The sequence below is a fragment of the Bos mutus genome, chromosome 18 (assembly GCF_027580195.1).
Source record: "Bos mutus isolate GX-2022 chromosome 18, NWIPB_WYAK_1.1, whole genome shotgun sequence".
Taxonomy (NCBI): Eukaryota; Metazoa; Chordata; class Mammalia; order Artiodactyla; family Bovidae; genus Bos; species Bos mutus.
Genome location: NC_091634.1, coordinates 38,624,296 through 38,647,432, shown reverse-complemented (window position 1 = coordinate 38,647,432; position 23,137 = coordinate 38,624,296). Strand labels below are relative to the sequence as shown.

Genomic DNA, 23,137 nt, shown 5'->3' with positions numbered 1-23,137 from the left:
GGAGCTCTGACTCTGCCACTTGACAGCTGTAATTAGTTCCCCAATTAGGGATTGAACTCGTGTCCCCTGCATTGGCAGGCGGATTCTTAATCACTGGACCATCAGGGAAGCCACATGTTCCATATTTTAGATATCCTGTGATGGCAGCCTGTAGTTCCAGCCTGTGATGAGTTGCTGACAGAATTTTAGCATGTCCCTGCTGCAAAATCCTTACAGAAATCCTCCCCTCACTTACACCAGAGAGATTCGGGTGCAGAGCAGGCAAGGCATTTGCCCAAGGAAACACAGCATATCAGGGAGAGGCAGGGCTAGGGTGCAGTTCTAATGCTGCCCACAAATATTTGACCCCTGATCTGTTGTAGACCCTAAATATCTGCCATTTGATTGATTTGTCCTGGTTTCTGGAAGTCTCCTGTTTCCCTGTGGGCAGAATATGGGCACTCTACAGCGGCGTCATACAGCGCTGGTGTGGACCCAGGGATGCAGGAAATGGCCCTTTCTCATGCCCATCTTTTCTCCTTTGCTTTTCGTGTCTCTTCTCTTCACAGCTATTTGTAAGGCCTTCCCAGACCGCCATTTTGCCTTTTTGCATTTATTTTTCTTGGGGATGGTCTTGCTCCCTGTTTCCCGTACAGTGTCACAAACATCCATCCATAGTTCATCAGGCACTCTGTCTATCAGATGTAGTCCCTTAAATCTATTTCTCACTTCCACTGTATAATCATGCAGGATTTGATTTAGGTCATACCTGAATGGTCTATTGGATTTCCCCTCTTCAATTTAAGTCTGAATTTGGCAATAAGGAGTTCATGATCTGAGCCACAGTCAGCTCCCAGTCTTGTTTTTGCTGACTGTATAGAACTTATCCATCTTTGGCTGCAAAAAATATAATCAAGCTGATTTTGGTGTTGGCCATCTGGTGATGTCCATGTGTAGAGCCTTCTCTTGTGTTGTTGGAAGAGGGTGTTTGCTATGACCAGTGCGTTCTCTTGGCAACACTCTATTAGCCTTTGCCCTGCTTCATTCTATACTCCAAGGCCAAATTTGCCTGTTATTTCAGGTGTTTCTTGATTCCAACTGTTGCATTCCAGTCCTCTATAATGAAAAGGACATCTTTTTTGAGTGTTAGTTCTAAAAGGTCTTGTAGATCTTTCTAGAACTGTTCAACTTCAGCTTCTTCAGCGTTACTGGTTGGGGCATAGACTTGGATTACTGTGATATTGAATGGTTTGCCTTGGAAACAAATAGATCATTCTGTTGTTTTTTCAGATTGCATCCAAGTACTGCATTTTGGACTCTTGTTGACTATGATAGCTACTCCATTTCTTCTAAGGAATTGCTGCCCACGGTAGCAGATGTAATGGTCATCTGAGTTAAATTCACCCATTTCAGTACATTTAAGTTTACTGATTTCTAGAATGTTAACATTCATTCTTGACATCTCCTATTTGACCACTTCCAATTTGTCTTGATTCACGGACCTAACATTCCAGGTTCCTATGCACTATTGCTCTTTACAGCATTGGACCTTGCTTCTATCACCAGTCACATCCACAACTGGGTGTTGTTTTGCTTTGGCTCTGTCCCTTCATTATTTCTGGAGTTACTTCACTAATCTCCAGCAGCATATTGGGCACCTACTGACCTGGGGAGTTCATTTTTCAGTGTCCAATTTTTTTTTGCCTTTTCATACTGTTCATGGGCTTCTCAAGGCAAGAATACTGAAGTAGTTTGCCATTCCCTTCTCCAGTGGACCACATTTTGTCAGAACTCTCCACGATGACTCATCCATCTTGGGAGGCCCGACACGGCATGGCTTAGTTTCATCGAGTTAGACAAGGCGGTGGTCCATGTGATCAGATTGGAGAGATTTCTGTGATTGTGGTTTCAGTCTGTCTTCCCTCTGATGCCCTCTCTCGGCGCCTACTGTCTTACTGGGGTTTCTCTTACCTTGGAGGTGGGGAATCTCCTCATGGCCACCGCTCCTGACCTTGGAGTAAAAATAAAAAATGAAATGAAAAAGAAATGCAAAAAAGCAAAATGGCTCTCTGAGGAGACCTTACAAATAATTGTGAAAAGAAGAGAAGTGAAAAGCAAAGGAGAAAAGGAAGGATATACCCATTTGAATGCAGAGTTCCAAAGGATAGCAAGGAGAGATAAGAAACCTTCTTCAGTGATCAGTGCAAAGAAACAGAGGGAAATAGTAGAATGGGAAAGACTAGAGATCTCTTCAAGAAAATTAGAGATACCAAGGGAACATTTCATGCAAATAAGGGCTCAATATAGGACAGAATTGGTATGGCCCTAACAGAAGCAGAAGATATTAAGAAGAGGTGGCAAGGATTCACAGAAGAACTATACAAAAAAGATCTTCATGACCCAGATAATCATGATGGTGTGATACTCACCTAGAGCCAAACATCCTGGAATGTGAAGTCAAGTGGGTCTTAGGAAGCATCACTACAAACAAATTTAGTGGAGGTGATGAAATTACAGTTGAGCTATTTCAAATCCTAAAAGATGATGCTATGAAAGTGCTACACTCAATATGCCAGCAAATTTGGAAAATTCAGCAGAGGCCATAGGACTGGAAAAGGTCAGTTTTCATTCCAATCCCAAAGAAAGGCAATGCCAAAGAATGCTCAAACTACCACACAATGCACTCATCTCACACACTAGCAAAGTAATGCTCAAAATTCTCCAAGCCAGGCTTCAGCAATACATGAACCATGAACTTCCTGATGTTCAAGCTGGTTTTAGAAAAGGCAGAGGAACCAGAGATCAAATTGCCAACATCTGCTAAAAAGCAAGAGAGTTCCAGAAAAACATCTATTTCTGCTTTATTGACAATGCCAAAGCCTTTGACTGTGTGGATCACAATAAACTGTGGAAAATTCTGAAAGAGATGGGAATACCAGACCACCAGACTTGTGTCTTGAGAAATTTGTATGCAGGTCAGGAAGCAATAATTAGCAATGGACATGGAATAACAGACTGGTTCCAAGTAGGAAAAGGAGTACATCAAGGCTATATATTGCCACCGTGCTTATTTAACTTATATGCAGAGCACATCATGAGAAACGCTGGGCTGGATGAAGCACAAGCTGGAATCAAGATTGCCGGGAGAAATATCAATAACCTCAGATATGCAGATGACACCACCCTTATGGCAGAAAGTGAAGAGGAACTAAAGAATCTCTTGAGGAAAGTGAAAGAGAAGAGTGAAAAAGTTGGCTTAAAGCTCAACTTTCAGAAAACTAAGATCATGGCATCCAGCCCCATCGCTTCATGGCACGTAGATGGGGAAACAGTGGAAACAGTGGCTGGCTTTATTTTTGGGGCTCCTAAATCACTGCAAATGGTGACTGCAGCCATGAAATTAAAAGACGCTTACTCCTTGGAAGGAAAGTTATGACAAACCTAGATAGCATATTGAAAAGCAGAGACATTACTTTGCCAACAAAGGTCTGTCTAGTCAAGGCTATGGTTTTTCCAGTGGTCATGTATGGATGTGAGAGATGGACTCTAAAGAAAGCTGAGCACCGAAGAATTGATGCTTTTGAACTGTGGTGTTGGAGAAGACTCTTGAGTCCCTTGGACTGCAAGGAGATCCAACCAGTCCATCCTAAAGGAGATCAGTCGTGGGTGTTCACTGAAAGGACTGATGGTGAAGCTGAAACTCCGATATTTTGGCCACTTGATGCAAAGAACTGACTCATTTGAAAAGACCCTGATGCTGAGAAAGATAGAGGGCAGGCAGAGAAGGGGACAACAGAGGATGAGATGGTTGGATGGCATCACTGACTCAATGGACATGAGTTTGGGTAGACTCTGGGAGTTTGTGATGGACAGGGCGGCCTGGCTGAGAAGTCAATGGCAACATACTCCAGTACTTTTGCCTGGAACATCCCATGGGCAGAGGAGCCTGGTAGGCTGCAGTCCATGGGGTCACTAAGAGTCAGACACGACAGAGTGACTTCACTTTCATTTTTCACTTTCATGCATTGGAGGAGGAAATGGCAATCCACTCCAGTGTTCTTCCCTGGAGAATCCCAGGGACAGGGGAGCCTGATGGCCTGCCATCTATGGGGTTGCACAGAGTCGGACATGACTGAAGTGACTTAGCAGCAGCAACAGGGAGGCCTGGCGTGCTGCAGTCCATGGGGTTGCAAAGAGTCGGACATGACTGAGTGACTAAACTGAACTGAACACACCCATCAGCACATAGGGCAGCCTCCTTCCTTGATCCGGAGCATTCCAGAGGCCTAGGGAGGGAAGAGGGTCAGGTCTGACTGTACATGGTCCTGGGAAACCTTGTTGAGCCTGTGGATCCCCATCGCATGCCCCAGGTATGGTAAGAACAACTCTGTTTACTGGCCTGAAGCTGCCAGCCCAAGGCCTTTGATGACCACAGGAGACATCTCCTTGGTAAGCTCTGATTGAACCTCAAGAATTCTTCTCTCTCCTTGCCCCTCACAGGTGCTCCCAAGACCCAGTGGGGGCACAGTTGCTCTCGGATCTCTTTACCAACAGAAAGGAGAACATTAGTCTCACGTTTTCCGAAGACTGTCTTTACCTAAATATATACACCCCTGCTGACTTGACGAAGAGAAGCAGGCTGCCGGTGAGCGGTGGGAACCACTGGGCAAGGCTGGTGTAGACTGGAAGGGGATGAAGGCAGTGTTGGGTGGGGGCGTCTTTGGCCAAGGGTCTTCTGGGGCCGCAGGGCTTTCTTGTGCACCACAGCCAAACCTGACATCAGGGAGCGCAGGTTGACCACTCCTCTGTTTCCCCTCGGCCAGAGTAGGCCCCTGGGGGAGATTGCTGCCCATTTGTAATGCACATTTAATTTTTCTTGGGTCTCTCATGCTAATAGATGGACAAGAAGGATGACTTTTAATTGCTACATTAGGAATCTGATACCCAGAGAGGGTAAAACGTCATTTCCATAAAGTTAGAGCTGGAAGCAATCTCGGAGATAAGCCAACAAGCCAACCCTTCCTTTACAGACAGAGAAACTGAGGCCCAGTGAGGGGAAGGAGCGGTCACAGAGTAGGGTTGGCAGGACTGGAGCACGGGACTCCTGGAACAGCCAGGAGCGCTCTGACACGCGCTAGCACGGAGCCTGTGTGTGGCCTTTCCTCAGCACACAGAGACCCTCTCTGACAGCTTTCTGTGTCACAGCTTGTGGGGCAGAGCCTCGAGCAACAAAGATGTATTTTCCTTTGCCTTTGCCAGCTATCAAGATTTTCTTGTAGCTAAATTCACTTCCTGATTGTCTTTGGCCCAAGCTGATGACCCAGTGAGTCAGCATTTCCAAAATACATGGAGCCCAGATAGATGACCGACTTCTAGACTCAGGCTAGATGTTGGGGCAGGTCTGCTGGAAAAGGAGCGGTCACTGGGGGTAGAGACAGGGGAGAGAACACCCAGCCATCACCCAGGAACACCCCTGGCATGGTGCCCAGATGTAGAGAAGGGTGTCTGTGAACTTCTGACTAGAAGCTCAAAGAGGTGAGGATGATTGTTCATTCATTCATTTCCACTCTTACATACTGAGTGTACCCATACACATAGCTAGAAGTGGGGGTTAGGAGAAGAGGGAAGGGAAAACCATGACCACATAGCCCCTGGCTTGGAGGATCTGTACCTAGCTGGACTGGCCTCTTCAGCAAATCACTGCTGACCAGCCCCTGGCTCAGCCTAAACTCAGAGATGACTGCAAACTCAGTCCCTCTGCCTGGAGGCAGGCAGGGATCAGAGGTGTCGGAGGAGCAGGGGCTCTGGGAACCTGAGGCTGGAGAACCTCTAGTGTGGACACAGGCTCTGGACCTGTAGGGTCTGGGTGTAAATCTTTGTTCTGCCTTTTACTAGGTGTTTCCTCAAATCGGGGATAATCACACATGAGGTTTCAGTAACAAATATCAAGTTTATGGCAGTGTCTGGGTCAGAACATGAGGCAAGTCATCCTGATGCATTAGTTAGAGTTGTAGGGAAGGAATTCTTCTGCCCCAACAGCCACCCTGCTGTGCCATGGCCATTGGTGTCTGTGTGCTGAGTGGCTCAACATGTGGACTCTGGAGCCAGACTGCTTGGGTTCAAGTCCTGTCTCTACCGCCTATTAGCTGCGTGGTCACCTGTCTATGAAATGGGACAATTAAGAGTCCCTCTCAAATGGGTGATTTGTTTTTATTGCATACAACCATTCTTAGCATATAATTTGTAAATGAGTTCTTTTGTTTTTTATTAGCCAAATTTTTATAATATAATTTTAGTCATTCTCACTTTCTTGTTATGTGAACGCCTTAAATTCAGGGCAGTGTTTTATGAATTTTCATGTCCTCTCTCATCCTCAATTCTTCCCAAAGTCCCTGGCACCTAGTAGGTTTTCAGATCATATTCATCAAATGGTTGAAGGCTTTTTGGAGGAGGTGGTTTTAGGCTGGGCTTTGGAGGATGGGTGAGATTTGGGGAGTGGAGGAGGAAGTAGAATAGCAGGAAGTCATATTAAGAAGAGGTGCCAGTCTCGGTGTGTGCTTTGTAACACGATCATCCATTCACTTGAGAAGTTGAATTCACCACACAAAAGGTAACTAAGATGAAGTTGAAATAAGCTTCTAACCAAGGGCTTTATGCAGAGTGGACTGAGCTGTATGATGGGCCCAGGAGTGAGGGTGGTGGGAGTGCTGGGGAGGAGATGATGCTCAAGCCTTGGCTGTTCCCATGATGATGTTCTCAGCAAAAAGAGCGCTGAGCACGGTGGCACTGGGGCAGGGGAGACAGGCAGGGGCAGCCAGGGTGCCCTGAGTTGGGTGGTGGCCTGGGCTGCAGCTGGAGAATGGGTAGGTGACCAAACCTGTCTCTGAGGTCTTCCCCAGCTCTGCTTCCTGTAACCCTGTGGTTGCATCCTCCCCGTCCAGGTGATGGTGTGGATCCATGGAGGAGGTCTCGTGGTGGGCGGGGCATCAACCTATGATGGGCTGGCCCTCTCTGCCCGTGAAAATGTGGTGGTGGTGACCATTCAGTACCGCCTGGGCATCTGGGGATTCTTCAGGTAAGACCCTGGACTCTCCTGGTGGCACACTGCCCCCAGGGTGGGGGTGCTAGGACCCCACTCTGGTCATGCAAGCCCTCTGGTCATGCAAGCCCTCAAGGGGCTCCTTGCTAGGCTCCCTACTAAGACATCTGAGTCCCCTCCTAATTGGGCTCCACCTACCTTCTCATTCCCCAGCCACCCTGGTGCACCTACTTCTGAGCTCTTACACATAAAACACCTAATCTCCCTGACACACTCCTATTATTCCTACAAGCCCAACCCAGTTGTCATCTCATCTGAACTGCTGTTCTTGTTTTCACTGTGCTGCCTGGCATGTTGCAGTCTCTTAAAGATGACAGTTACCATGTAGCACAGCACTTAGAGGCTCACACATCTTTCCTCCTGGGAAGTAAAGAAGGGGTAGACTCATGTGGGAGCTCCATGAAGTCTTGTAGGTGAAGAAACGGCTGCCTGGAACTGGGAGTTGGTAAGGAGCATCTGACTCCAGGGGTACATCTACTGGGAGGAGCGTTGGGCCACCCACACCATTTCCTTCTGGAATTTGGCACACGCGTGAGTGAAGGCTTGAGTCTCCTGTGTGGATTCTGTGGGGACAGGAACCAGGTTTCCAGCAGGCAGTTACTGAGCTTTTCCCAAATGCACTGGCGCCAGGACCTCTTACCCTGAGATGCTGGGGGGTGGGCTAGGGGAGGGGTGGTCACCTCCCTGGAAAGACCTGTGGGCTGGGGAAGGGTTGTCCCAGAGGAGTCGTGTCCCCTTCACGGAGACCCCTCAGCTCTTCCCCCCACGGCCCGTGTCTGCTCCCAGGGACAGTGTAACTGCACGTACTCGCCCCACTTCCTCTCCCCCCGGCCTCTCCTCTACCACGTGACTCGGTTTCACCCCGACCATAGCAAATGCTCAATCAGTAGATGAAGGATGGCTCTGTAGAGCCCTGTAGCAGAGCAGGACAGCAGGAAAGTGAAGACCCTGTGTCAGGGCTGTGGAAGCCCAGTCCTTTCCAGAAGGCTCCCCTGGACCTCCAGCCCCATCTCTGGTCCTCAGGGCCCTGCCAGGACATCTCTGCTCCCAACCCCACCCTGTTCTCTTACTCACAGCACAGGGGACGAGCACAGCCGGGGGAACTGGGGCCACTTGGACCAGGTGGCCGCGCTGCACTGGGTCCAGGAGAACATTGCCAACTTTGGAGGGGATCCAGGCTCTGTGACCATCTTTGGAGAGTCAGCAGGAGCGGAAAGTGTCTCCATTCTTGTAAGTCTTCCTAGCCCTGATGTGGCTGCTGATAGGACCCCTTGCAGATCATCCCATCTAGTCCTGGGACCTTTACTTCCAAGACCTGGATTCAAGGCTGACCTGACTCTGTGCAGCATCAGATGGTGGAGAGTTAATGGCCAGACTCCCCTTGGCCTCCAGGAAGCTCAGGGCTCAGCTCAGCCTCCAGGGCCGTAGCTGCAGCCACAGCTGTGACAGACACTCTCTTGCTGTCCTGTGTCGATTGAGCTCATCCTCTCCTTCTTAATCATTTTAACGTTAGGACTCGCCTCACTTCTCTTGAGATTAGGGGTGGGTGTAAATGATTAATCAGAGGAGCTGACCATGGGGTTGGTCTGGGTGTCCTTGTCTGACTTGAAGCCAGGCCTACAGTTCAGAGAGACACGAGCACTAGGAACAGGTTGGGGGCCCCCTCTGAGGGCTCTGGGGGCTTGTCCATGCCCAGGAGGGAGGGCAGCAGTCTCTGGGGCTGAGGGATGGAGCTGGGCTGGGGAGAAGGAGAAGAAGAGGAGGGATGGGGGATGGGACAGGCGACAAGGGGACACAGACAGGACCTGGGAGTGCGGTGTGGGGAATGGGAATGAGGGAGACACCAAGGGAAGCAAAGCTGGAAAGCCAGATTAGAAGGTGCTGGGAGCTGTGGGAAGCACTCCAACTACCTCACATTTGAGCAGAGGGTTAGCGCTATTAGTGCCTCTTTTTTTTTTTTTTTGGCCGCTTTTCATGTGGGATCTTAGTTCTCCAATCAGGGATCAAACTTGAGCCCCCTGCATTGGGAGCTTGGAATCTTAACCATTGGATCACCAGGAAAGTCCCTATTACTGCATTTTAAAAACTTATATTGATTTCACAGTTGAACACTCAGAGGAAAATGTTTTTATGCTTCATGAAGTGGAAAAAACGAAAAGTACAGAAAATCTCAAAGAAAAAAAATCATTCGCAATTCCATTATCCTTGGATACTCATGTTGAGCTGTATTTTTCTAGTTCTTCTCCATAATTCACCCTGTTTATCTGTCTATCCATCTATGAATATAACCAGAATTTTTATAATTCCTTTTTGAAATATTTGGCTGTGCTGGGTCTTCATTGCTGCACACTCTTTGTTTGAGTGTGGGGGTGTCTCAGCACCCTGCCTTGTTGCGGAGCTCAGTTCTAGGTGCAGGGGCTTCAGTAGCTGTGGCATATGGGCTTAGATGCTCCATGGCATGTGGGATCTTCCCAGACTAGGGATTGCACCCATATCTCCTGCATTAGAAGGTGGATTCTTAACCATTGGACCACACGGGAGGCCCTAGTTAGAAATTTTTAAAGACAAACTTTCCCTAGCATCATGAAATGACATAAATATTTCTCTGAGTATTAAACAGTCTTTCATTTTTTGTATGTATAGTCAAGTTATTTCATCGTAAGAATGAAAAATATGTTGTTTATCCAGTCTCATAATATTGAAACCTTGGATTGTTTCCAATTTTTACTATTATAAACAACATGAGCATTATTAAAAATTGTTGTGTACCTCCATGCTTATTTTCCTTAGGATAAATTCTGAGTAATGGAAACGGGAAGTCAGAACTGTGCCTTTATTTTCTTTATTTATTTTATATTTCCCCAGCCATTTAAAATTTTTTATTCACCTTTATTTTTTTAATTAATTCTTACTTGAGTATAGTTGCCACGAGAACTGTGCCGCTAAAGTGTTGCTAGGAGTTGCTAAGCTGCCCTCAGATACTGTTGATTGTTACAGTTAGTGGGCGCCACTCACCGCCTGTTCTGTCCCTCACTCTGCTCCTGCCTCCCTCCAGCTGAGGTTTTCTCACAGAACCAGGCCCAGGCCTCCAAGGGAGCAGTCCAGGACAGGGGTGAGGATGGGTGTGGCTCTTCAAGAACAAACCCCCTTCCTCCCGTGAGCATAAACTCCCTTCTCAACACGGTCCTGCAGGTGTTATCCCCCCTGGCCAGGAATCTCTTCCACCGGGCCATCTCTGAGAGCGGCGTGGCCCTCACTTCCACCCTGGTCAAGAGGGACTCGAAGGTTGCAGCTGAGGTAGGTCTCACGCTGGACTGCCCACACACCACGCACTGCCCTCCTGGAGTTGTCAGGGCCCTTTTTTAGAGTTCAGTCTGGCTGACATCCTCAGAAAAGCATAGATGTGAGAAATGGCTGAACAGGAGGGCAAGGACACACCTCAGCCCACCTCCCAGTTCTACCACTGAGCAAACTGGGGCAGAGAGCTGAAGTACAAGAGCCTAGCCAAGGTCAGTGAGTGAGGAGGGCAGGGCTGAACTCAGGCTCATGACTCTGGTCTGCCAGCCCCGTGCGCTTTCCACTGAACACACGTCCCAAAGTGTGCCTGGTGGGTGCTGCCCCAAATGTGTGCCATCGTGTATTATCTCACTCGAGGTCTAAGATCAAGTGAACTCGCTTACACTATGGTGGCTTGGAGTGGCTTCTCCCTAGGGACTTTGTGACGAGGCGGGTGCCTGAGAAGTCTTCATGGCTTCATTGATTCATGCAGCAGATAGTTTGGGGATAACCTAATACCTAGATTCTATTCTCAAGAAGGAGGGAGATTGATGATTACATAATTTTACCAGTTATAAAATGTCAATTGTACCTAGAGCAATAAAGGAAGGTATCCGAGGTCATAACAGAACCCAAAAGGAGCACTTCATCCACGGTACAGGGAAGGTTATCAGGAAAGGCTTCCTGAAAAAAAAGAAATGATCAACGAGTTGAGATGAGAAGGGTAAGCAGTAAATTACTTGGCAAGCAAGGAATATCCAGGAAACAGGAACAGTCTGCACAAATGTCCCGTGGCAGGAGCAAAAGTCTTGAGAGACTGAAGAAGGCTGATGTGGGCAGAGCAGAAATTTCAGAGGAAACCTGGAGAGAGCTGTGCATGGGACCATGGCAGGGCCATAGCGCATAGGAGCTGGTGAGAACTATGGCTTTATTTGGTGAGTGTTAGGAAGACTAGGAAGGGTGAGCAACACAGAGGCTCTGCTGAGGAGTGTGCCTTGGAGTGAGTGACACAGAGCATTTTGATCAGGCTGCGAGAGCTGATTTGGAGAGCGCTGGGGGCGGCACTGACTGAAGGGACTGGTAAATAGAAAAGGGAGAGAAGGGGCCCCATGAATTTTTAGAATTTTTGAGAATGTTTTCAGAATTTTAGGATATTAACAGCAGATGCCCATTAATCAGGCTTAGGTCCAAAAGGGGGAGCTCATTTAAAGGAAAGAAAGGTCTCGGAGATGGGACTGGATTTTGCTATCAAACAAGACAAGAAATCAAAGAATGGAGAACCTGACACTCTTATTTTGCACTCTCGCTGTTTCTCTCTCCTCTACTTCTTCCTGTGCCTTTTTTATTTTTCCACCAAATACAGACTGAGCTCTGATGTATGTCAGACACTGGACCAGGCTCTGGGCAGCCCGTGCACACTCTCCAGGGCCCCATCATTGTGGCGCCTGACTTCTCTTCTGCATCTTCCCCTCTGGCTGCAATTTGCAACTGACTGGCCTGAGGTCAAATGGCTATTAATTGGATGAGTCAAGATTTGAGATTAGAAAGTGGGACTCTGGATTCCATGCTCTTAAGCAGCCCCTCCATGCTGCCTCTATTTAGATGTTCAGCTTTGAGATCACTATGCCCACCTTGTTTAACAGAGATAAAACAGCAGAGGCTGAGGAGTATAACCGGCATGCCTTGGACCCAGGACCTACTGGTCTAGGGTGTTTACTGCTACCACGGACTGCCTATAGAAAGGGAGGATGGGACAGAACACTTCGGTATTGATGGAGGGAAGAGGCATGGCTCTTGAATTCTGCTGTCATCTGTGATCTCTACAGCAAATTGCTGCCTTTGCTGGCTGCAAAACCATCACCTCAGCTGTCCTTGTTCACTGCCTGCGCCACAAGACAGAGGATGAGCTCTTGGAGGTAACACAAAAGATGGTAAGTTCATCCACTCTCTTGGAAAAAGAAGCCGCCCACCCTGGGAACATGGTCCCAGGCTTCATCATTTTAGCTTCAGTCCTCTTGCCCTGGTAAAACTACCTGGGACAGTTTCTCAGCTCCCAGGAGAGAGCAGTGTCAGCCTCTGGATCTCAATGCGAATGTTCCTTCTTTCTTTTTTTTTTTTTTTTTTTTTGAGTATCTCAGATGTTACCAAAGACAGTGAATAACAGAATGAACAACTGAACAATGACCCCTCATATTTATCAAAACTTACCTTTTCCAATCTTGCTTTCTGATATATTTTTGAGAAATTAAACATTACATATGCTCAGAGATAGTTATCACCTTGAATTTTAGGGATGGGGTTATGTAGAACAAATAATTTCAGAAAGCTTGCCACACCTTATCTCAAGATCACCTCAGTTATGACCCAGTGGTAGCCCAGTTTTCTAGGTTTTCTGCATGTCTGCCTCAGTCATCGTTCCGTCATAACTGTTCATCTACCCATTCATCCATCCACCTGTTCATCCATTCATCAGTTCGGTCATCATCTTATTATATATCTGTCCATCTATCGATGAATTAGAGTTCATCAGTATCTTTTCATCAGTCCAATATCAATTCATCTATAACATTCATTCATTTGTTACCAATCATCTATATATCTATTTTGTCACCCGTCTCTGTAAAATCAGTGAACCATCCATCAGCTAATCTGCTGGGTATAGTCCCTCTGCCCAGTAACCCCCCAGTTCATCCATACTCCACATAGTGATCAGTTTCATCAATCCATGCATCCATTTATCCACCCACCCATCCATCCATCCATCCACCTCTGGTAGGTGTATGGGTGGAGGTAACAGAGTGGGTGATGCAGACATAGTTGGCTATAGTCCCTGTTTACAAGGAACTATTCAAGGAGAAAGACACACATAGACTTAGTGGATTAGGTGTGTGGGAGTACAGAGAGGGGAGCATTCATTATAACATGCAGGGCTGCTTCACAGAGAAGGTGACATTCGGGATTGATGGCTATGGTGGTGGGTCATCACAGGAGGTTACAGCATGACAGATACCCAGAGAACACCACATTTAGAGCCAATGGGAACTGTTGGAGTAGCCGGAACACCTGGACTCTCTCTGTCTGGACCCTGGAATCCTGAGACTACTACTCCTGGACTCCCAGGGTCTAGACTCCAGCACTGGACTCTGCTCTATTTCCATGGTTTAAGTCCAAAGTAGCCTTGAATCTTGGTTTCTCAGGCTCAAATAAGGTGACCACTGTGCTCAAAGATAAATACACAACTGTTTTCTGGTATAAATTTCTTTCTAAAACTCCATGTGGCACAAGAGATCCACCTTATTTAGGGGGAGATTTGGTGACGTTGGGAAAACCCAGAGAACCTAAGAGTCCATGTTATTCTTCTGAGATCATGTGGAAGTGTTTCCAGGATTATCTTCTCTCCCCATTACACACACACACACCCCTGGATTGTGGCCCTACAACACATAATGGAGGGATCCTTAAAGGGATTTCCCCTTACAGGGTCAGGCTTGTTAGCTTCAGCATCACAATAGAACTAGCACAGTCTCATAACAAAGAGAAGTGTGGGCTGGACTGAATTTCAGTCAGCTTGTATGAGTCAGGATTTTCTAAAGCAAGATAAGAAAACTCATCTCAAAGTGCCTTGAGAAAGGAATATGTTGTAACAGAATCTTAGGTAACTCACTGACAAGTCTAGGAGCCCATGGCTTCAGGCATGGCTGGATCCAGATGCACATACGCTATTATTAAGAAACTGTCTCTATCCCTCAGCTTTTACCTTTCGGTGTTGGCATCATTCTCAGATTTGTCCCCTGGGGAGGTTAAAGACAGCAACAGTACTCTAGTCTTACATATTATCTCCTTAGAAACCCTATTTCCCAACAATTGCAGCAAAAATTTGGATGAACTCTATTCAAATGACATGGGCACATGTCCACCCCTGAAGTAGTCCCTGTATTCAGGGATTTTGGTGCATCTGAGGGCACACAGAGATATCTGCAATCATGGAGTGAGAGTGGGGAACAGGGGGTTCCCCCAAAGGAAAATCGGGGTGTTGTTGCCTGGAGGAACAAGAAGAGAAAATGGGTGGAGGGCAAGGCAGGCACCAACAGTCCTCTGCAGAGCTCCCCTCCCCCATCCCACACCTGCTCCCTCTGCTGGTGCCCGGGGGAGGGTGTCCTGCCCGCTTCCTTTCAGCCCAGCCACGGAGGCGCCAGGAGGGAGCACTTGATACTTTCAGCACGGCTCACATAAGTCAGCTTTCCTCCCAGGAAGCCTCCTCACCACAACCTCTGTCTTTGTCTTCACAGAATTTTTTCACTCTTGTTTTATATGGAGACCCTACAGAGGTAAGGACTTTTGGTTTCTTGATTACACATTTTAAGTCTTATCACCTTAAGCTTCAGTTAATGATTAGAAAAGAATGAAAGAATTCTTCATGTGGAATCTTAGTAAATCCTACTGTTTATAGTGCTGACACCGAGAGAGGGGCTGTGACCTCCTGGGTCTCACAGCTAGGATGACCATATAATGGGACCAGAACCTGTGCCCCGGCCCCCAGGCCAGTGCTCTCTGTCATCAACTCTAGTCCCTGTCCCCAGCCAGCCCCTAGTCTTGTGTACATTCCTTAAAACGCCCTGTTGGGAGAAGGTGGATGAGAAACCTCCACTGCGGGGACTGGAGATGACTGGGTAAGGGGCTCTTCAGAAGCCTTCAAGAGGAGCCCGGATCATCTCCTGGGGGCTGCAGGGTTGACTGGCTGTGCAAGTTGCACTGTTTCCAGATCTGTGGGGAAAGGAGCCATGAGTCTCAGTCCTCAGGACACCACCCTCCTCCCAGTCTCACAGGAAACTCCAACAGCAGCCTCCCTGAGCCGAAAAACATTGAGCCCTTGTTGACTGGTGTTTCATTATCAATAAATATTATATATAACTATCTATAAGAAATAAATATATTACATAAGGTATCTTTAAACAGAAACATTTACAGAACAAGGTTGAAAAAATGTTACCAGAGGCTCTCAGGAACCTGATTCCTTATTTCACCAGCACAGCAGCTCAGCATTCGCTATATCAGAGTCATGGTGACTTTATAGAACTTAAATATCACGAATAATGAGAATATTACCAAGTCAAGAGGGGTTCCTGCTGCTGGCCAATCACAACCTTTAATCAGAATGCTCACAATCTGGGGAGACGGTGGGCTCAGTGTCCTCCCCAAAACCACCAAGTTTCTGTTTGGCCATGAAAACTTTTAAGGAGCAACCGAGAAGTCACCTCAGTTCATCCCTGAGATGAGGGGTCCAGAGTGGTCACCGGCCCTGTTCGCCTGCAGGCGTGTGTGCAGCTTGTAGACGCCTCCTGGTCTTCCTCTAGATGTTACCTTGCTCTTATATTGGGGAGATTCCAAATGTGTCAGCTAGGGAAGAGGTCCGATCATCTATGAATTTCTTATTCTTTATTTCTGCTTCTTTGATCTATGGGGAGAACCAACAAGCTGGGCAGGGCATTGGGTGATTAAAAGATCTGACAGGTGTGCTTGGGCTGAAGATGAGTAGAGCATCAGGGGGCCTGGTTCAAAGGTTAGTTATGCTATAGCTTTTCTAAAGTGACCCCAAAATGGGGGGCTTCCTGGTGAGGGTGATTTCCTAAAGAGGTGCTTGCAAGAACTGACTATAGATGGAGAGTTGCATAGGGATATATTAATTATGCTTTTCAAATTAAATACCCATTTATAACATACTTTTATAGCAATTTGAGTGAAGATTTGCCCCCATCACCTGACTATTGCTGTCTCCTGGTCAGAGTTCTGCCCTCTGGGGTCCACAGACTTAGCTCTGAGCGTGTGGCCACCGGCCACAACCATGTGCTGGTTGTGAGCTCCGGCAGGTGGAAACGGGGATGCGGGTGTGACCTGGAAGGGGAAGCACAGACAATACTCTGCCCTCTTCCCCAGACCTATCCTTTCCTGCCCACCGTGGTTGACGGAGTGCTGCTGCCGAAGATGCCAGAAGAGATGCTGGCTGAAAAGAACTTCAACACCGTTCCCTACATCGTCGGAATCAACAAGCAAGAGTTTGGCTGGATTCTGCCTTTGGTGAGAAAGCGCACGCCTCATAGACTTGTCTCCCCTGCCCATCATATCACCCCTCCCATCTGTGGCCTCATCACCCCTCATATCTCTGGTCACAGGACCCTTCTTTCTGCAGACCCCTCTCTGGGACCAGGCCAGCTGTCCCCGTCATACAAAAGTTGACATTTCCATGGAAACCATCTCCAATGGTCCACACTGTCATCTGGGAGATGTAGCCCTGGGGACCCACGTCCCCACACACTCTGTGATTGTCCTCCCATCCATGGATCCTGAAATGCTGGTTCCGGGAGGGCTGGTGGAAATCGTCACTGGGCAGATGAAACCCAAGGCCTGGACGGGGCCAGGGGCTCGGGAGTTCTGGAGAGTGAGGTCTGGGACCTGCAGCCTCTCACCTCGGGCTTGCTGTTTTCATGCTTTCCCCACTAATCACCCCTGGTCACCCATGCTCTCACTCATCTCACGGAAAGAGTCAGAGGAGCCTCCTTCCTCCTGGGTTAAAATTGACTTCAAAAGTTAGGAAGGGCTTTCCTTTCTGCCAAAGATAAACAAAGCCGGACACTAGGTGACATGGTAACAGATTTGATTCAGTTACACCCCTGCTCTAGGGAAAAGATCCATCGTGAACTGAATCCAATCCCTGAAATGAAAGCCTGGAGCTTATTAAAGGAGTGGGTGGGAGTGGGGTGGGGTGGGGTGGATTGTCCATGTGACTGGACCTCCTGGATTTGTTAGCTGGCATTTATCTGGAGAAGAAACAAACTTCTGTCTTTATGACAGGAGGCAGTGGTGTAAGTAGAATCAAGGACCCCAGTGAAGTTAGGCTTTATCATCTCACAAGCACTGGAGGACAGAGCAAGAATTATCCCCTGCATGTTTGTTTTTCATAGAGATGGCTCTCAGATCCTTGATGAAACAGCTTGGGGTGGAAGAGTTACATCTAAAGGGGCAAAAATTACAAGGTTTCTAAAGTAACTGCTCTAAGATGGGTTTCATGGTGTTGGCTGGAACAAACAGTAAAATCTCCTGGCAGCCCAGAGCTCTTTAAGGGGGCCTGCGGCCATCCTGGGGACATGGCCTTAAGCTTCCTGCAGCTGTCCTGGAGTTTGGTCAAGTCTCTTAGGACAGAGTTTTGATGGAGTCGTTATGTGCAGAGTTTTGTGGTTCTTCAGCACATTTTCAGAAGTTTTACGGAAGGACCAAAATCATAATGGCAGTATTTGGGGCTTTCTTAGTTATCTGACATGGCAGGGTATTTGTGGGGCTTTGTCCTCTGCCCCAGAGCCTTCCACTTCAACACTAGGCTGGCTGAAACCTTCCCTTTCTGTCTTGATGACCACTGTGGGACTCTAAGCCCAACTCTGTGTGTATGTGTCTTTATATATATATGTCTGCGTGTGTGTGTGTGTACATATGTATGTATGTATATGCTTCGCTGGTGGCTCAGTAATAAAGAATCTGTCCGCCAGATGAGATGTGGGTTTGATCCCTGGGTCAGAAAGATTCCCCTGGAATAGGAAATGGCAACCCACTCCAGTATTCTGGAAAATCTCATGGACAGAAGAGACTGGAATGTCCATGGGGTCACAAAGAGTCAGACACGACTTAGAGACTGAGCATGCACACGTGTATCTGCTTGTGTGTGTGTGAACACACACACAAAGACTGGGACAGCTTCTGTTAACAATTACATTATTCTCTTTGCACTCCTTGATCTCTGGATATGAAAGTTCATTTGATTCATTGATTTTACCCAACTCATCAAAGACCCAAGCCCATCAAGACATGACAAAGTGACCTTCAGCCTGCATTAGATGCTCTCTTGGTCACTTTGATTTTTCCTGCCATTACCTATGATTTCACAATTGCTTAACCTTTGTTTTAATAGTTCATGAGATATCCACTCTCTGAAGACAAGCTGGACCAGAAGACGGCCACATCACTCGTGTGGTACTCCTACCCCATCCTGGTAAGAGGCCAGGAATCACAGGAACTCAGGGGTGTGAAGTTACAGCATGGCTTCTAAAGTGAAAATGAGGAAGTTGTTCACCTTTTCAGTGATTGCTTATTGCAATAGAGTTTTTCAGATAGCAAAGGACTGATTAAAAGTGGTTATCTCATGCCATTTTAGGGAGATGACTTAAGTTTATTTTGTGACTGTCAGAGGGTTTTACAAAAAAATAACCTAAATTAGATTTTGCTCGTGTGCATGAAAATCTACAGTTTTGTTTCCATGGCATAAATGGTTTTGTCTGCACAGATAATTGATAAGTCTGGCCTCCATTATGTATTTAATTTTAACAGTGGTTACTTTCACTCAATCTATTTCAGAGCATTCCTGAGGAACTGGCTCCAGTGGCCACTGACAAGTATTTAGGAGGGACAGACGACCCTGTCAAAAAGAAAGGCCTGTTCCTGGACTTGATAGCAGATGTGATGTTTGGTGTCCCGTCTGTGAACATGGCCCGTCGCCACAGAGGTGAGTCCCACACACTGAACAGGAGGAGGTCCCCACCCAGCCACCATCACTGATTCCTGCCCGGACCGTGGCACAAGCACGCAGGTGGAACCTGCTGAGGGTCAACCATCCAAAACTGATTGCATCCGGGGCATTGTCCTATTTTGGTTTCCACCAGAAGCAGACTCTGAGGAAGGATCTAAATGCAGGTAGTGTATTTGGGGGTGATCCCAGATAACACTGGTAGAGGAGTGGAGAAGTGACATGGATGGACAAGGAAGTCAGTCTACACTGTGCTGTCAAGCGAGTATCCAGCATGGACACCTGGGGCTCTGGGAAACCAGCAGAAGACGTGGCTCGGGATTCTCCCCAGTCAGTGGCAAGAGAGCTGGGCTATTTATGCTCCAAATTCCATGAGTCATCGGTTGAAGGCTATTCCCAGGGGCAGTTAATTCCCTGGTGCTTTGACCTTCTGCACACGTGGGCAGAGTGGTCTCTGGCTACCAAAGACCTCAGAAAGAGCTGCAGATATGGGAGGTAGAACTCAGGCCAGTGTGCCGGGAAGCAGAGAACATGGGGAAGCACCGATAGCCTCTGCCCAGGGGCCCCTCACCTGAATTACAGTAGTTTGTGGGGCCACAGGGCACATATTGGAGGTTTTGACTTAGAAGCCTTCCAAGGTCAGAGCTAGCTGCAAACTAGTTTGTTAGCCAGTGGAGCTGGGATAGCATGAGGCCAAGCATAGGATCAGGAGTGTTGTCTGGGGGACTTCACTGATGATCTGTGGTTAAGACTGTGCTTCCAAGGCAGAGGGCAGGGGTTCGAGCCTTGATCAGGGAACTTATATCCCGCATGCTGTGGGCTGCAGCCATAAAAAAGGAGTGTTGTCTGGGACCAAGAAAGTGCAAAGGACTGAGCACCGGAAGAGTAGGAGCAGGTGATCTGGTAAATGTCAATGTCTGCGGCCAACTTAAATTTATCCCAGTGTGTGCTGTGTCTACCACAGGACCTTCCAACACTGACCCCAAGTCTGTGTGGGGTGTGAGGTCAGGCATGGATGAGCCCACCTGGAGAAGAGGTGATCCTTTTGGGTACCTTTTGAGTTCCTCACAGGACCCTTCCTTTCCTGGAGCCCTCACTCACCTAGTCCGCAAGCCAGGAGATGGTGCTTTGGTCCAGACCTCTCTGCATAACTGTGCTAGGAGGGTTTTAAACTTGGAGACTTTATAAACAAATAAAATATTGCTACAGCTGACATATTCTGTCCCCAAACATTCACTGATTTGGAGGTGCTAGCTACCACTTCCTCCTTCCTAAGGTCCTGATGACCATCCAGGGGCTGCCTGGAGTCAGATCTTTCATGTACTTGGTCTTGCTTCTTGCTGTGTGTCTGATATTAGTATCGCTGTCTGCATCTGTGCCACTCCCAGCCATGCTAGGCTTGAGTTTTCTTTTATCTGACTTCTCATGACTGTTTTTTTATTCTGTTTTTTACACTTTTGATTTTATTTTGAAGTGTACCCAGTTACCCATCCTGTGATCATTTCAGATGGACAGCAGACAGACTCAGTCATATATGTACATGACATTTCACAACTTGAATTCAGGGTCTTATTGCCAGCACTTCTTGGAGTTTATCAATGTTATGTTTTCATTGTTGTATTTCTCTCAATCTCTTTTTGATTAAAAAAACGTGTTACTCTAAAAGAAAAAAGCGTTTTCTGAATATGAATTAATCTTACCATTGTAGAATTTTTTGAAAATAAGAGAACATATGCAGACGCAACTATGTATCACTCATAATTCCTTCACTGAAAGTATCAGTTATAAAGGTTTGACATATTTTCTTTGATTAATCTTTCCATATCTTATGTATAATTTTAAAATTAATTATGTTGTTCATGAAACACTGTATTGTTGTCATTTCCTCACTGTCAGTACTGTTTTCTGAAAAATCTCAATTATTTCATGGCATGAAGGGTTAAGTTTCCTTTAGTGTCCCTGTCCTAGTGGGTATTTAGCCAGGCTGCTCGTGTTGAGGCTCCACACAGCATCGCACTCAGCCTCACGTGCAGATCTCTTTAGCCAAGTCTCAAATCATTTTCTTGGCATTGGATTTAGAAGTGAAACTATTAAGCTGGGCTGTTGGAGCATTTGAATGTTCTTGATACATTTTGTGAAATTTCTTTCCAGTGTGTGAGACTGCAAATTTCTTAATTATCTCACTTGGGATAGTCAGATGAAAAGAGTAAAGATAATGCTGCCAATTTTACATAAGTCCTTCCTCACCGAAAAAAGGAGAACATCACTTTGTTTTAGTTTACATATTTTTTATTCCTAGCTTTCTCCCACCTCCTTCTTCTCTTGGAGCTCCTAAGTGTTATTATTGAAATCTCTGTCCTACGTTTCTGTGAAGATTATGTTGTGATTTTGGGAAAATTTTTTTTAATAAATCTCAATAGTTTAAGGTGAAACGGTAAAAAAAAAAAAAAACAATAAGAGGAAGGGAAAGAAGATGATCATAACTGAGTTCTGTCACTCACACTAGGTCTTTCTTGTGTGGCTGGGTTCTGAGTTTCTTTCTCTTTTTTGCCCACACTATGCAGCATACTAGAGCCTGGTTCCCTGAGCAGGGATTGAACCTGCCCCCCCTGCAGCTGAAGTGCAGAGTATTAACCACTGGAACACCAGGGATGTCCCCTGATTCTAACACTTCGGAGTGGCAGAAGCAAGAGTAAACACTGTCGATACAGCAATTTCTGCTTGACCCTGAAGCACCTGTTTAGCACGTGGATTATGGAACCATGGAAGGATTGTTTGTTCCAAACAACACCTCTTGCTAAACTAAGGGTGACATGATGGGGTGGAAAAAGGAGGCAACTAAAGTATTCTACACCCTCCTGTCAGGGTGGTGTATATTGTTACACCATAGAGTGGACAAATATTTAATAATATAAAGAAATTATTACAGTAATTACAAAACTACATATCCAATAACACCCTTATTTTTTATACATGTGCTAAAATATTAGAAGGTTTCTCTGAGCAGTACGATTATAAGTGATCGTTTTGTTCATTTTCCCTTTTTCTGCATTTTCCAAAGGTAATAGTGTCAAAAAGCAGGGAGAAGTTATGATATTCCGCACCAGTCTGCCTTGGGGCCTGACCCTTCCCCATTACAGTCACTGGCTGTGGCATAACGATCAATGCAAAGCACAGAGCTCCCCAGGTGGGGGGCCCACGAGTTAGGCCTGAAGGAACAAGATGGGCATCTCTGCTGAAGCATCAGCAGAAAAAGTAACATCTTCTTGGGGCTACAAGAAAGGCTGAAGAGAGGGGAGAGGGGAGGCAAGGAGAGAGGCCAGGAGAGAGGGACTGTCCCCTTCCTCAGCCCCTTCTCCCTTCTGCCACTGCTGCACATTCCCTGAGCCACGCAGGAAGCAGGACACGTGAGAGGATGGATAAAAAGGAAATACTGGGATTGAGGTTTCCTGGGACACAGAGAGTAAATTGTCCTCTTCTGCATAGGTTTGTGTTTCAATATCTGCACTTTCAGGCTGCTGCTGCTGCTGCTAAGTCGCTTCAGTTGTGTCCGACTCTGTGCGACCCCATAGACGGCAGCCCACCAGGCTCCCCCGTCTCTGGGATTCTCCAAGCAAGAACACTGGAGTTGGTTGCCATTTCCTTCTCCAATGCATGAAAGTGAAAAGTGGAAGTGAAGTCGCTCAGTCGTATCCGACTCTTAGCGACCCCACGGACAGCAGCCCACCAGGGTCCTCCGTCCATGGGATTTTCCAGGCAAGAGTACTGGAGTGGGATGCCATTGCCTTCTCTGCACTTTCAGGCTAGCAACTTGAATTTCCTTGAATTTGTTCCACTCTTAGTAGGTGAAAAAAACACTGGAAACGCTCAAAAGTAGGCAGAATCGAAGGCACCTGTTGTGCTGCAGGTATTCTCCACAGGAATGAAAAGAAACCCGCTCTCAAAGAAATGTGGGCTTCCCAGGTGGCGCTAGTGGTAAAGAATCAAGAGACATAAGAGATGCTGGTGTGATCCCTGGGTTGGGAAGATCCCCTGGAGAAGGGCATGGCAACCCACTCCAGTATTATTGCCTAGAGAATCCCATGGACAGAGAAGCCTGGCGGGCTATAGTCCATAGAGTGGCAAAGACTCAGACAAGACTGAAACGCCTTAGCACACTCGTATCCGTGAAATGTAGTGTATTTCTGTGTGCATAAACTGTATGTATCTAGACG

The 23,137-nt window shown here is 46.9% G+C and overlaps 1 protein-coding gene across 2 annotated transcripts in view; it reads left to right on the top strand.

Annotated features, from left to right (window-relative positions):
• Positions 1-23,137, top strand: part of LOC102269282 (liver carboxylesterase) — a 32,501-nt gene that overhangs the window by 7,194 nt on the left and 2,170 nt on the right. For both annotated transcript variants that reach the window (XM_070388410.1, XM_070388411.1), the window contains exons 3-11: positions 4,480-4,624; positions 6,921-7,054; positions 8,155-8,308; positions 10,271-10,375; positions 12,181-12,285; positions 14,644-14,682; positions 16,289-16,429; positions 18,312-18,392; positions 18,755-18,902. In XM_070388410.1, coding sequence (XP_070244511.1) covers positions 4,480-4,624; positions 6,921-7,054; positions 8,155-8,308; positions 10,271-10,375; positions 12,181-12,285; positions 14,644-14,682; positions 16,289-16,429; positions 18,312-18,392; positions 18,755-18,902 — 1,052 coding nt within the window. The remainder of the gene's footprint in view (positions 1-4,479; positions 4,625-6,920; positions 7,055-8,154; positions 8,309-10,270; positions 10,376-12,180; positions 12,286-14,643; positions 14,683-16,288; positions 16,430-18,311; positions 18,393-18,754; positions 18,903-23,137) is intronic.